Below are 14789 nucleotides of genomic sequence, written 5' to 3'. Positions count from 1 at the left end.
ACAATATCACCATCACCACAAAACTACATGAGTAAACACTATGAAAGAAAAGAAAAATGAGAATCAGAGAATAAGGAAGAAAAACAGAGAGTGTAGTACGGCAGGTATGCACCAATAGGCCAATCCCTTCTCTCCCTCTAAAGGCCTAATCTCTATTGAGGAAAAATGATTCTTCTAGGCACAAACCATTCAAGCTTGTTCCCTCAAAGTGAATAATTTATACGACAAGATCTTTCGAAGAGGCTATTCACATTGAGAAAGTGGTTTCCTCCTTGGTCTTGGTCTTGTAACACAACTTAACACAGCAGATTAATCTTTTTTCTTTTTCTTTATTTCCTTATTTGATTTAATTACCATTATTATTTCCCTTCTTGTTTCTACTGTTCTATTTATGATGCGTTTTCTGCTGATTTCTCCATTCTAGTTAAGGATCATTTATTTACCTTGTCTAACAACAAACACATTTCTTTTCTTTATTTTATTACATTTCGCCTGTCATAATTTTGTTGTAATAGCTACGCCTGCGATGGGCATGTGATCATAGTTTCTATATAAAAAAAAGGGGCACAGTTTGTGCATAAGCCGGACCAAAGTGAGTTGCAATTGGACCAGTCCCAACTCTCCTACCTAAAATACTTGGGCTCAGAGCAGCAGGAGGCAGCGCAGCCCAACGTTTGAAAGAAGACCCACCGCAACGGGTTAAGTGGGGTGGGGCGGGGCAAAATTACCATCCCTAGTTCTATTCGGTCTATTTTGTCATTTTCGATTCAATTTGGTCCTATTCTCTCCATTCATTCCTATTTAGTCCATTCTGTCCACTCAAGTTTTATTCGGTCTAATTTGGCTCATTTGGTCTAATTCAATCCACTTCGGTCCTTCAATAAGATATAAACATTACCTTTTTCTAAAAATACCAAAACAAAACAAAACCGTGGCAACCTGCTATTCCAGCCGGCAAATTTCATTTCAGTTTTTGGAGCCCAAAACTAAACCGAATTCAAAACCTGTTCCCTCTATCCACTTCAGTCCAGATTGAATGAGTAAGTGTGAGTCCTTATTATTCAAAACATCATAAACCATAAAGTCAAAGCAAAAAACCAACAATGCTCCACGAGCTCTTACTCGCACTCTTGGGCTACACCGGCGATCTCATCATCCACAACTCCAACTCCAACTCCGACGACCGCCCTTTCAAGCTCGCCTCCGATATTTCCTTCATTCAACCCAGCGATCGGTACGCTACCAATCTCAAACAGTAAGCCTTGTCATTTTTTCCAATTTCCGTGACTCACATTTTTGATTAAATTTTGCAGGGATCTAATTGAGAGGATAATTACCTTAGGGTTTTACTACAGAGAGCTTGATCGTTTCGCTACCGAGTCTCGGAATTTAAGCTGGATAAGATCTGCGAAAAATGAGTCTCCTTTGGAACTCTCTTCCTCGAAGAATCCCGCTAGCGTGTACCGTAGAGCCATTGCAAATGGCGTCGTGGAAATGCTTTCAGTCTACAGGTCCGCCGTGCTCCACGTTGAGCAGAAATTGTTGGCCGAAACTGTCCCTATCTTGGCTACTGTCACTCAAGGCCTCAATAAGGTCCTCTCGCTCTCTCTCTCTCTCTCTCTCTCTCCTTATTTTTTTATTTTTTAAGTATGTAACATGTTAATTAGTGTTAATTGTATCTCTTTCAAATCTAAACTATGAGGTCCTTCTCCGTTTGACATTTGATTATAAGCTAGTTTTTGCTTATTTTATGTACTATTTTTAGGTCTACACTATGTTTAAGCTTTTGAAAATAAGCTAGTTTTTATTTATTTATTTTGTTTTTTACTCACTTATGCAAATAAGCTACCAGAAATAAGTAATTTCCAAATGGAATTTTGTTTTTAGGGTATCAACACCTTAATTCGAGTTTATTTTTAGTGCGACGCTATAACTTGCTAATTTTTGTATGAATGTTAAAATTAACAAATTATTGGGCTTGAAATGGTTTGGTCATGTTCAGGAGAGAGGAGAGCGATCAATGCACTAGTTAGAAGTAAGAGTGAGCTGATTCAATTTGAGCGAATTAAAAAAAAAAACGTGGAGGAAGACAATAAATAACATTAGTAGAAGTAGTTAAAAATGACACGTTAATTAAGGAATTAACAGAGACTATGACTTTGGATAGAACACAATGCAGAAAAAGTATACATGTTAAATAAGGTTTTGTTGGTGTTGTTAATTTTGGATGCTAGGGTGAATAGTTGATATTTTGATCTCATATTGTTCTTATAGTTTGTTTTCCCCCTGCAGTTTTTTGTTCTTTTGCCGCCTTTGTATGAGCTGATTTTGGAAATTGAGCGTGATAATATTCGTGGAGGTCAGCTTCTTAACCTGTTACACAAGCGGTGCCACTGTGGAGTGCCTGAGTTGCAGACTTGCATTCAGAGGTATGCATGTTTTGGCAAATTGATTAGTTATTAATTACTTGACATTGATGATAATTATGTCTTTTCTTTAGGTACAATTTTTTTTAAAATTTTTTTTTATAATGTTTATAGTACATTTCCTTATTGTTAGGATGGCATTGAGATGTATAATCACATCTGCATAACTTAAATATGGACCATTCTTAAGGAATTGTATTCCGATCTGTGTTTGATTGCTGAAAACAAGGATGCTTCTGTGTCTTCCATGGTGAGTGTAGGAGGGGGCGACTGGCCCTGCTATTGGAATATGAGGTTTGTTTGTAATTTTCATGATTGGGAGATGGAGGGGGTGGATTCTTTAATGGATTTCTTATACACCAAACTGCCATTTGCTGGAGGCACTTACTGGGTATGGAATAGCAATGGTGAATTTAGTTTTCAATCTAATTATGAACATTTGAGAAATGCTAGCAGGAAAGCCTTTTCCCTGGAGATGCCTTTGTTCTATTCACGTGCCTAAGAAAGTACCATCCCTTGTGTGCGCAGCAATGCTAAACAAAAATTTGATCATAGGCAATCTTCTTAAGGGGGGTTATACCATTGATCAATTGGTGTTGTGTGTGTAAGGCAAGCAATGAATCAGTGGGTCATCTTTTGCTACACTGTGCAGTTGCTCACAGTTACAGTTATTTTTTTCCCTGGCTTTTGGGGGTTGCAGTTGATGATGGACCAAAAATGACTGATATTTAATGTTGCTGGAAGGGACTATACGGGAGACTTAGGAATAGTTTAACATGGAATGTGACCCTATGTGTCTTGTGTGGTTGATTTGGGACGAGTGGAATGGTTGAATACTTGAGGGTATTGAGAAATCCTTATAGAGCTAAACTGTAGTTTTTGCACATTTTATTTAAATGGTGTGATATACTGGGGAGATTTCTTGTAACACATTAATTGAGTGTATTACATTTACGCTTATGGTTGCAATTCTTTAGGAAGCTCTATCTTTTGAGCTTTCTTGATTCTTAATAAAAATATTTCTTTATTACCTATCGAAAAAAAGAGAAAAGAAAAAAGAATCAGTTCTTAATATATTATATGTATGGAAAATGAGTCTAGTTGATCAACTTGCAAAATGTATGCTGAGCTGATGATGTTCATCTTTGTTGGTTGTTGTATGTCCAAAGTATAGACTTCTTTGGCATGGGCATCAGGTCATGTATAACCAACTTGCTTCGTGGATGGTTTATGGGATTCTTCAAGACCAGCATGGAGAGTTTTTCATTCGGAGGTAATGACTAAAGAAGTATGTTTCCTGTAGCCAATAAGAATATACTAATTAGGTTCAGCCAATTTTCCATTTTTGGATATTCCTATGACTGATATATGCATCCATTATAGATTTATGAACCTGAAATTGGTTATATTGTTTTTAACTTTGCAGGCAGGAGGATACAGATGTAGAGCATGGCTCATCTCTTCCTGATATACCTGAGAAGTTGGCTCGCTTATCAACCGATGATACATCTTTGACAGATTGGCACTTGGGATTTCATATTTCTTTGGTATTTTTTGAACTATTATCTTCTAAATTTTGGTATGTTTCCTATATTTCAATGACCACTCAATTAGTGTATTGATGGGAGTTTGTTAAGATTTGGATAATGAATGTTATTGACTTAATAATATATATTGGCTAGATTTTCCACTTTTTCTTTTCAATCTTTTGTTAATCAAGCTGGATATTCTATTAGAAGTTCTCACAGGCATGCTCACTGTTATCTTTAATCAGTGGTGTGTACCAGAAAAGCACTGATGGTTATACCATAACATTTTGTCTGAAATTATGCTGCAGATGTCGTTGCTGTTTTTGTTTTGTAGATTTTCTTTATATGTTGCAATGAGATTGCTAAGTAGAGTTAAATAGTTCTGGCATTGGGTTAGAAATGAGCAATCATAATTGATCATTGGACCTTTTGCATAATTTTTATTTTGTAGAGTATTTGTACTTGTTATTTGTCACCAAGTATCTGATTTCATCAATAGGCTATGCTTTACAAGCTAAGTCTGAGCCATGTTAGGGATGTTTATACTCTATATCAGCCAACATGTTTAGGTACTCTATATGTCAGTGTGACTATGGCTATGCTAGACATAACATGAAGTTATTTATGAGTCAAAGGAAATGGTACTTCATAATGTGACTGATAGCCTATAAAAATGAACTAAGATTTCCACGAAGAGTGCCCTCCTACTTATATTGCAATTGCTTGATATCTATCTATGACATCTTGCTCACTTCCTGAGGAGTTGAAGGAAGTGCAATGACTAGGAAATAATGGTGTTTCTTTTTCTTTTTTTCATTTCTTAAAGAAAGTTTTCTTCACTTATCAATTTTTTGACTTTACATTCTCTTTTGCACCAAGGCACTGATCATTGGAACTTTCTTGCTTTCCCAAGTTATTTAATCTTTCTGTGTTATTTTGCAGGATATGCTGCCTGAGTACATCCACATGCGTGTTGCAGAATCAATTCTTTTTGCTGGCAAAGCCATCAGGGTTCTTCGAAATCCAAGCCCCTCCTTTCGGCGTGAGGATGCTTTATATCATCAGCAGATGCCAAGAGGCTCTCAGAAGCTTCAGGGATTAATGGGCCGTTTTTCTTTTCAAAAAGAGCCTCTCATGGATGCTAAACTGATGGGAGAAGAATTACTTCCACAAACTGAGGCAGATAAGATTGAAGCTATGCTTCTAGATCTAAAGGTTGTTTGCACCACAGTACCCTGTAACATATTTATTGTGTGCAACCCCACTTTTGATGGATATTTACATGTGGAGAGGGTGATTTTATTTGTTTACTGCACAAAATAATATCCAGTCTTAACTGTAGTCAATGCACTGACTTGGAAGACTTTATATATACTTTGTAATGGATGGTATCCCCCTTGAAACGCCAAAATTTTAAAGGTAAATAACCTGTTCATTATGTGCAGGAATCATCTGAGTTTCATAAAAGATCATTTGAGTCTGCTGTTGACTCTATTCGGGCTATTGCTGCCAGTCATCTTTGGCAGGTCTGAATGTGACAAAAATTTGGTTGTTTTTATCTTTTAGGGCCCGTTTGGATTGAGGGGGAGTAGAGTAGAGTTGGCTGAAAATAGCCTAATTTTGGGTCTACTCTACTCTCCCTCCCTCCCCCTCAATCTAAACGAACCATTAGAACCATTAGAGCATCTACATAAAAAGTATTCCATCTTTTTCTACAGCTTGTGGTTGTACGCGCTGACTTGAATGGCCACCTGAAGGCCCTGAAAGACTATTTTCTCTTAGCAAAAGGAGATTTCTTCCAGGTAAAATATGAATCTGTTTTTTGCTCTTTTTGCATTTTTATTGGACTACTCTTATGGGTGCTATGTTTTATATTAATCTTATGATGGGGAGGTTAGTCCATGTCACCAGTCCCTTTCAAACTTTTCAAACAGATCATATTTTTGCTGTACTAGGGCTTGTGCTCATCAAGATTTTGCTGCTTCTTAGAAAGGACTAATGAATGTAGTTGATACATTTGCTTTATTAACCTTGCATGTTAATCTGCATATGTTGCCTTCAGGAGGAGGAGGATCCTCTTCATGAAATTGTTGTGGCAATGCTTTGAGAATCTTTTCCCATATGTCTGATATGGATTTGTTTGAATCCCAATATGGGAAATGTCATGATTTGCACGCTAAATGTACGATGTTTGCTCTCATTTGCTTATATATGATAGCAATGAGTACCTCAAACTATTTATCTAATGGCATTATATGCCATGCCAATTTTTGCACATCCACTTGTGAAATTTGTATGAAACTTTTGGATGATACTGTAAAGTTAATAAATATGAACATTGCTACAAATGATTTATGATAATGATAATGGAGTATTGACACCTCTTTTGCCCATTTTATTCTTGAACCTTTTGTTGTTTATAGATGTCTTGTATTTGGTATATCTCTGGTTGAATAGAAGTTCCTATACATGTGTTATAAAAAGAATGACTATACATGTGACACAAAACTTTAGTTGCACCTTGTGTAACTTAACCAAAGTTACACATTTTTTAAACCGTCTATTCTTGTTTGATCTAATGGTTAGAAAAAAACCATTTATTATGTCATTAAATAAAGTCAGCTTAAGTTTGACACATCAGCAATAAGCCATTCTCGTTAAAATTTTCTATTCCAAACACTTCTTTCCTATCACTCTCTCTTCCTCTTTGTAAGTAAAACTAAAATCTTTAGAACACAGTTTTGTCTTCGACCCAGAAGAACCGGATCTGGCAAAGGATCTAGATCTAAAGGGATTGGGGCATTTGATTTTATTTTGGTTCAGCTTGGATGTGTTTGGCTCTATATTTGGGTAACCTGCTTGGAAAGTATTGGTCACTTTCATGGGTTTTGGTTTTCTTATGCCCATTTTTACATGGGTGATTTGTGCTTATTTCAGTTTATGTTTCTGTCTAATAAAGACAGAATCCAAATTCGAAAATTCTTAATCAGATAGAATCTCTTTGGATTGTGATTTCTTTTTCTTTTTCTTTTTTTGGTTGGAAGAGCTGAGATATTAATGGACTATTTGCATCCAGATGGGTTTTATTATTAATTGGTTGGTTCTGTTCTCTGGGTAAAACAAATTTGTGCATTTGAAGTCACTGTGGAGAATTATGTACACAAGCAAAGGAGAATATCAATTTAGAGTTTTATATATATTTATATATATATATATATATATATATATATATATATATATATATATTCTATTATAGCCATTCCACCTGCTTGGTTGAATCTGAAACCACCCCCAAGTCCAGCAAGAAGTCATGAAGATAGGCCAATTCTGACCATTAACCATTGAAGAACTTAGTGTTCTGTAAGTATCTCTTCAAGATAGTCAAGAGGCTGAATCTTATGAGAGAGAGAGAGAGAGATGATTTCGGGAATAGAAAATTTTTACCAAGGTGTCAAACTTAAGCTGACTTTATTTAATGACATAATAAATGGTGATTTTCTGACTTGTTAGATCAAATAGGAACGGACAGTTTAAAAAATGTGTAACTTTGGTTAAGTTACATTAGGTGTAACTTGAACCCGTCTCATATACACACACACACACTTGATTGGTAAGCAAGCATCCAGTGGGACTTGAAATTGAACCCACGACCTCACCTCCAACCAATTATTATGGAGAAGGAAGTGCCAGTTGAGCTATAGCTCATTGGCACAAAATTTACTATACTATGACAATTGGAATTTTTACTTACTGAAGAAAAAAAAAAAACTTGTGTAGATAAACAGCTATGCAATTTTATTGAATTCTTGTGGATATCTAAATGTTGGATAAGACATGATTTTTACAGTGCTTTCTTGAGGAGAGTCGTCAATTGATGCGTTTGCCTCCTCGCCAGTCTACTGCTGAAGCTGATCTTATGGTCCCATTTCAGCTGGTAAGTTAGCATAAGTGATTTCTAGTGCATGTGATTATAGGCATTGATGTAGCAAATTTGTCTATTCTTACATGTTGTGTACGTTTCACATTTATTACTGATGGTTGGAAACACATTCATTGGTACTGATTGCAATGCAGGCTGCACTAAAGACTATCAGTGAGGAAGACAAATACTATCTGAGAGTATCATTGCGGTTAGATCCAAGATTGACTATTCATACTCAGTGATTTACCTAAAAACTTGACTGTAAAACCATTTTTCTGTCAGTCATATCCTTTCATTTTAAAGTTTGACAATTATATGTACTCATTTAAATTTCTACTTCTTCTAGGATGCCTTCATTTGGATTCACGGTCAAATCCTCCCAAGTAGACATTCCAAAACCAAAAGATTATGCAGATGGAAACTCAAGTTCTGCTTTGTCAAGTGCTTCTTCAGAGATGTCCCTTGATGGATGGGATGGTATTGCTCTTGAATACTCTGTCGATTGGCCCTTAGAGTTGTTCTTTACTCAAGAAGTGCTCTCAAAGTAAGACTCTACTGCTCCTGTAACTCGTGGATGCCATTTTCTATTTCCTTCTTTCTTTGTTCTGATATAGCTAATAAAGTTGGAACTTTTTAACAAGAATCTTTTAAATTTTTTCTTTTACATGAAGGAGCAAAAAGAGGAGCCTTTTCAACTAAGTACTTTTAGTTGAAAAATACTTTTGATAGTTGTGGAGCTGTTAATTAGTTGAAAAGTACTTGTTAGTTGTGGAGCTGTTAATCTATACACATGTTAACAATGATTGTGCTCCAGGTATCGCAGGGTCTTCCAATATTTGTTGCGGCTGAAGCGAACACAAATGGAGTTGGAGAAATCATGGGCCTCTGTGATGCATCAAGATCACACAGATTTTGCCAATCGTCGAAATGACCGTGTGAATCGCCCAGTATCTCAGCAGCGAAGGCAGCGGTTTAGACCAATGTGGCGTGTTAGAGAACATATGGCATTCTTGATCAGAAATCTTCAATTTTATATCCAGGTCATTTTTGATGCCTTTACATTTCACTTCTATATTAATCTTTACGGAGATTGGAACAAGCCAAGCCGGGAAAAAAGTATTCTATACTAATGGTACTTTTACAGTTTTACCATATATTTACAGAAGAAAGAAAATATGAAAAACCCATCCATTTATATTCTAAGCCGTTTGCTCAATATTTACATTAAGGGTGATGGTGAGTTATGTGCTGATGCAGAGACACAGGATCTGATCCAGACTCGGTCTGATAAAAAAAGTGAATATAAAATAATGACCCATATGAGATGTCTATTAGATGATATACAATGGTGCATATGAGACTTCTCAAGTATCGATTGATATGCTATTTTTTTTTTTTTTTTGACGAAAGAAGATAGATATGCATTTGTTAATTACATATGGAATGTAGTCATGTACACACCAATCAAATCAATCTTTTGTGGTATCCTAAGTAGGCTTTCCCAGCTATGGCATGTTACTAGATAAGAAACAAGAGAAATGGTTATAATTACAACTAAGGAATAGTTGAATATAATTTATTTCTGAATGATTTTCTATATCAATATGCTGCATAAGTTGGTTGAATGGGAAACTGATCAAGTTACTTCAGATGTTTATACTTTTCACGTCAGTTAGTGCTCTTTGAATAATCCGGAGAAAGTGCCCATTCTTTTCTAGTAACTGTATGCTTTTCTCTCTTCTTTAAACCTAAATCATGTAGTTTGTGATTTCTCTATGCTCATTGATCATTTATGAGTTCTCTATCCCTTTTAAAATTTTCATGTTTCTATTTTAGGTGGATGTTATAGAATCTCAATGGAATGTTTTGCAAGCTCATATTCAAGATTCTCATGACTTTACTGAACTCGTGGCCTTTCATCAAGAGTAAGTAAAACAAATGGTTGTCTTTGCAAATTGCTTCTGCATTATAATCTTCTATATTACTCTGGGAACTCTTTAGTGTTATTGTTTGCTTAATTGTCTTAAATGTATACAATCGCTAATGACTAAAAATATTCAACAGAATTGGATACTGCTTGTTTCTGTTACAATTATGGAATGCCTTTTTGGGGCCAGATGCATGATTGTGCAGTTCCTATGTTTAATGGGTCTCATTTCTTTTCAAATTCCAATTAGATGTCCTTACAGATGTAACGTTCTATTTGTCTCACCAGAAAATATATTCCTAAAAGTGATTCATTTTCTAGAAAACGTTTTTAGGAAAACTGACTTGTCTTCCTGTGTTTTAGTTGTGACCTTGAAAATGAGCTAGAAAGCATTTTTTGCTATTTTGCATGCGTGGAAAATCATTAACATTTCTTGTAATTCCAAGTAATTTGTTGCTTTTGATTCACTTTTTATTGAGACCTCCTTCCTGATCTCCTCCACAAAGTGTTTGATGAAGCCTTCAATGATGACAAAATGGCCCTTGTGAAACAAATCGGCAAGGAGTCCTAGTATTTTACGAAAATACTGGTGATGAGGTCAGTGATGACGAATTCCATGTTGGGTGACATGGTGATGTTGGGGTTAACAACTCTGCCTTTAGGACCAAGCCGAGGAGAGAGAGAGAGAGCAGTGTTACTGTTGGTTGGTGTGTGGTCTGTGGTGTGCAGGTGAGAGTGAGAGTGTTGAAGTGGTTGGTTTATGAGCTTTGTAATGTTCTGGAAAACGTATACCACTCAAAAGGGGCGGTTTTCGTAGTTTAAATGGTTAGTTTTCCATTGATGTTTGTTTTCTGTAGTAGGGAATACTGGAAAATATGTTCTACTGAAACAAACAGATCTTTAGAGAAAGATCTTGCTATTTACGAAAAGAAATTGCATGTGTATCTCTCCCAAGCATTTGTGGTATCTTATTCAAGGAAGTAGCTCTGCTTTTCTTTCTTTGCTTGACTCATTTGGTGTAGGGATGCTTTTGTTCCACATAGCTATTATTGATAGTTCAGTTTTTGATATATATATATTCTGCACAGACAATGAAGATTACAGCTTTGATGTTTTCATAATTCTTAAATTTTCTAACAGGTACTTGTCAGCTTTAATTTCACAATCTTTCTTGGATATTGGCTCTGTGTCAAGGATACTGGATGGCATAATGAAACTTTGCTTGCAGTTTTGCTGGAAGATAGAAAACCAAGAAAATGGTTCAAATACATCTGAACTGGAACATATAACAGAGGTACCTTAGTTAAATTCTCTCTAATATGATTATGGATGCTGCATGTATAAATGATAATAGAGAAAATAAGCATTTCATTTAGTAGTGGTCATTTTTCTTCATGCTTTGAGTTTGAACCATCAATTGAACTTGGCCCAGTTGTCTCAAACTTGTATTTATTGCACTGTGAAAAACGATTATATGTAGTTTTTCAAAGTGACTGTTGCAACCCTGCAGCTGTGAACATGAGATGTGACCTTTGCATATCATGGAAGATGTGTTTCTAAAGCAATCCCCATTTCTTAAGCAACATAGCTGGAATTCCTGACTGCATCAAAAGTTATCCCCTGTTCAACTGAGAGATGGCAGACTGCAGTACAAGTAGAATTATGATTGCAAAGGAGTTGAGAACTGTAGGATTTATCAGTGCCAATCCAAAATCTGCTGTGCCCATTCCACTATTACCTCTCTTTCCCTTACTCTGTGTGTGTGTGAGTGAGAGAGAGATAGAGAGAGAGATGTAAATTCCACGTCTTGATGTTTTAAGCATGGCATACACTGATCTGTGAACTCCATTTCCAAAATATGCTTTGCTAAGTGGTATTAGGACAAATACATAGCAACGGCTCACCTTTGGGGCTGATCATGGTGAGTTGGTGACACATCAAGCTATGATTGAAGCATATAAATCAAGAAACCAAAACAGAAAGCTTGCATACAAATTGTAGTGTTAACTGAAGAATAGATGTTTTGTTCTTTTCTATTCAAGAAGCTATTTGAATGTTCAATGAGTAAGGACTCTGTAATATGACTAGTTGAAGGCAGTCAGGGGCTCTTTGATCTAATGGGTAGTGTAGGGTAGAATGGATATAAACATTTTTTATTACATTATATTAAATCTGGCAAAAAGGACTAACACATGTCACTGGAATTTTCCCTAGATTGTCTTGGTGCCACATGACTTGGTTTGCCCATCTGATTTTTACTAAGTAATTAGCACTTCATTAGTAGTGGGTGCAGGTCCTGTTGTGTCTGTCACACAACATATGTTCAAAATTTTTGGAGTGATTTTTCATATTTTAGTGTTCCCTTTTACTTCTTACAGGAATTTAACAAGAAATCGAACTCCTTATACACTATATTGCGCAGTAGCAGACTTGCTGGAAGTCAGCGGGCTCCATTTCTGAGACGTTTTCTTTTGCGTCTAAACTTTAATTCCTTTTTTGAGGTATTCCCTTATGAATGTTTCCTCCAGATATTCTTCACATTAGCCCTATAATTTATTGACAAAATATTGATTCTCTCTTAACAGGCAACTGCAAGAGGTGTACTGAATGTTGTTAGACCACGCCCAGCACTTCCCGCTTTAAATCAACAATAGCCTAAATTCAGTGGCAGGCTTATTGCTAATTTCAAGATTACTGCCATGTGAGCAATGGTAAATTCATATTTATTTATTTCCGTTGAAGGACAAGTGGCAATGATTTATTTAATGCTAGTCTGAGGATAGATTCTGAAATGGCCAACTTCTTTGACATTTAGGTGGTGCCTCTAAGGATATGCACGTCTGTCATCAGCTTGATGATTTTCTGGTTATCAATTATCATCACGTGGGGGCTTTGGTAGCTGGCTTAGGTTAATGGGCTCTTTTTTATCATTTGACTATCCAGTGAGGGTCCCTTGAAGGTGAGGTGTGGATTCTGGTGGCGGCTTGAGGCCTTGGGTGTATTCTTGCGCTGAGCTTGTTGGTTGTTGGTCTTAATGGTAAAGTATCCTTCAGCCATTTAGGTAGTAGTCTTGGCAGGTAGCATCATGTGCCTGTAGGCCCAAGGTTGACTCTTTGGTGACCGGACCAGTCCTGGGCATATTCAGATGGTATTTTTAACGGTTTTGCAGTCCTCTTTGTAGATGCAAAAATTAAATTAAAAATTATTTATTTTCTAAATACGTGATTTTTTGTATATATAAAATTGATTTTTAGTGGGTTTGTTACGTTTGTAGCTATAGATGTGTGAATTCAAGGCTGGGTTTGAGGGGGATTACAGAATTGCACGAAATTGTTCTGTAGTTTTTTTTTTTTTTGGGTTTTGTATTGGTTTGTTATTTTATTTACTTTCCTTCATTTATCTGCCATGATTTGGAGAGAAGGGATCGTCTAAAAGCTGGAGTCTACCTTTCATGTGGATCTAAGTTATTCATGTGTGCCTCCATAAATTGATTGCAAGCATTGGATTAGTACCAAACATGTTCGCCTTAAGTGAAAAAGACCCGAATTGGATTTAAGCTGTCTTATTTAACTTTGTCCTATCAAACTTTCTGAAAACCTACATCAAACCTAGAAAATCTTCTGCGTGAGAAAAATATTGTGCACCAAATCAGGGACTATTCAAATCAAGGCCTTCCAGATTTTCTCAAGTTCTAGATAAATGGAAGGGATCTAAAAGTTCCAAAACAAGCTTCTAAACGATTTAACAGAAGATCAAAGTAAAGTTACAAGTCATATATCTCGTCAAGGTTTAGGACATAATCTTTTTTCCTGGATAAGAGGGTTTATAAATTGATGAAAGATTTTTCTCATTAAGAAAATTAATGAAAATTTTTGCAAAAATGAGTTTTTCAATCCCAAGAAATATTAAACAAGAAAATGTATAGTTCTAAAAAAGATCCCATTGCTTCGAAAAATGTACAAATTTCTATAATGTCAAAAACAAATTATCTCAAGGATAAAGAATAAATAAATAAATAAATAAATAAAGGCCGAAGGTTGACTCTTTGGTGACCAGACCAGTCTTGGGTATTCACATTTTTTCCGGTTTTGCAGTCCTCTCTCTTTCTTTGTTAGGAATGGCCATTCGTGTTCGCGTGTCGGGTTCGTGTCGTGTTAACTTATACGTATCCGACTGTATGGGTTAATACTAGCCCGACATATTTATTAAACGAGTCAATATTTCTCAACTCTAACACGACTCATTTATTAAACGAGTCAGTTGTGTCGATCTATTTATCTAATTTTATCAAAATGAAGAAAAATATTTATGGAAAAACAAGCAAATAAATATTTTAAATATAAAATTCAGAACTAATGAGTAATTATATAATAAATAATCATTCAAAACAAAAGCATATCTCAATATTATAAATAATCAATCACAATACGCCAAAGAAAATAAACTACAATAACTAATAAGTTTATATACCTATAGTTTGAATGGTATATTGGTAAATTTTCATTTAATTAAACGGGTCAGACGGGTTACACGGGTTTCATAGGTTGAACCCTAACCCAACCCGTTTATCAAACGGGTTCGTTGTGTCAACCTGAATATGACACGAATCCATTAAGTCTCAACTCATAATTTGCTAATTTCGTGTGGTGTCGTGTCGGGTTTGCAAGTCATGTCCAATTTTGCCATCCCTACTCTTTGTTGATGCAAATATTAAATTAAAAAAACATTGAATACGTGATTTTTGTATGTATAAAAGTGATTTCCAGTGGGTTTGTACTTTATAGCTATAAGGCATGACGGGATAGTCTTAACTTTATGATTTGTGAATTCAAGGCAGGTTTGGGTTTGAGGGGGTTTAAGAATAGCATGATATTGTTCCGGTGTTATTTATTATTATTTTTGGATAATCTAAGTCTATTGTTTTCAAACAAGAAATGAAGAAATCATATTTTCTAATCTTCAAAAAAAGAAAAGATATATGTCTG

At 35.6% G+C, this 14789-nt stretch overlaps 1 protein-coding gene across 4 annotated transcripts; it reads left to right on the top strand.

The window, feature by feature from the left end:
- Positions 1-953: 953 nt before the first annotated feature.
- Positions 954-13069, top strand: LOC142614270 (gamma-tubulin complex component 4 homolog). 4 transcript variants are annotated; one of them, XR_012840391.1, is made up of 17 exons: positions 954-1234; positions 1314-1593; positions 2293-2429; positions 3601-3699; positions 3853-3973; positions 4898-5170; positions 5401-5481; positions 5674-5757; positions 7803-7889; positions 8030-8085; positions 8224-8421; positions 8692-8917; positions 9714-9802; positions 10945-11098; positions 12183-12305; positions 12390-12515; positions 12620-13069. XR_012840391.1 is itself a non-coding variant. In XM_075786852.1 (17 exons), the coding sequence occupies exons 1-16, from the start codon at positions 1104-1106 to the stop codon at positions 12456-12458; spliced, it is 2208 nt and encodes a 735-aa protein (XP_075642967.1). In that variant the 5' UTR covers positions 954-1103; the 3' UTR covers positions 12459-12505; positions 12620-13069. The 4 variants fall into 4 exon arrangements, 2 of the variants coding, with proteins under 2 accessions (XP_075642967.1, XP_075642968.1); XM_075786852.1 differs by having other exon boundaries at positions 12390-12505; XR_012840392.1 differs by lacking the exon at positions 12620-13069 and having other exon boundaries at positions 12227-12305; positions 12390-12444.
- Positions 13070-14789: the final 1720 nt, after the last annotated feature.

The sequence above is a fragment of the Castanea sativa genome, chromosome 10 (genome assembly GCF_040712315.1).
Source record: "Castanea sativa cultivar Marrone di Chiusa Pesio chromosome 10, ASM4071231v1".
Classification (NCBI taxonomy): Eukaryota; Viridiplantae; Streptophyta; class Magnoliopsida; order Fagales; family Fagaceae; genus Castanea; species Castanea sativa.
Note: the sequence above shows the minus strand (reverse complement) of the source record. Positions and strands in the feature narration are given on the sequence as shown.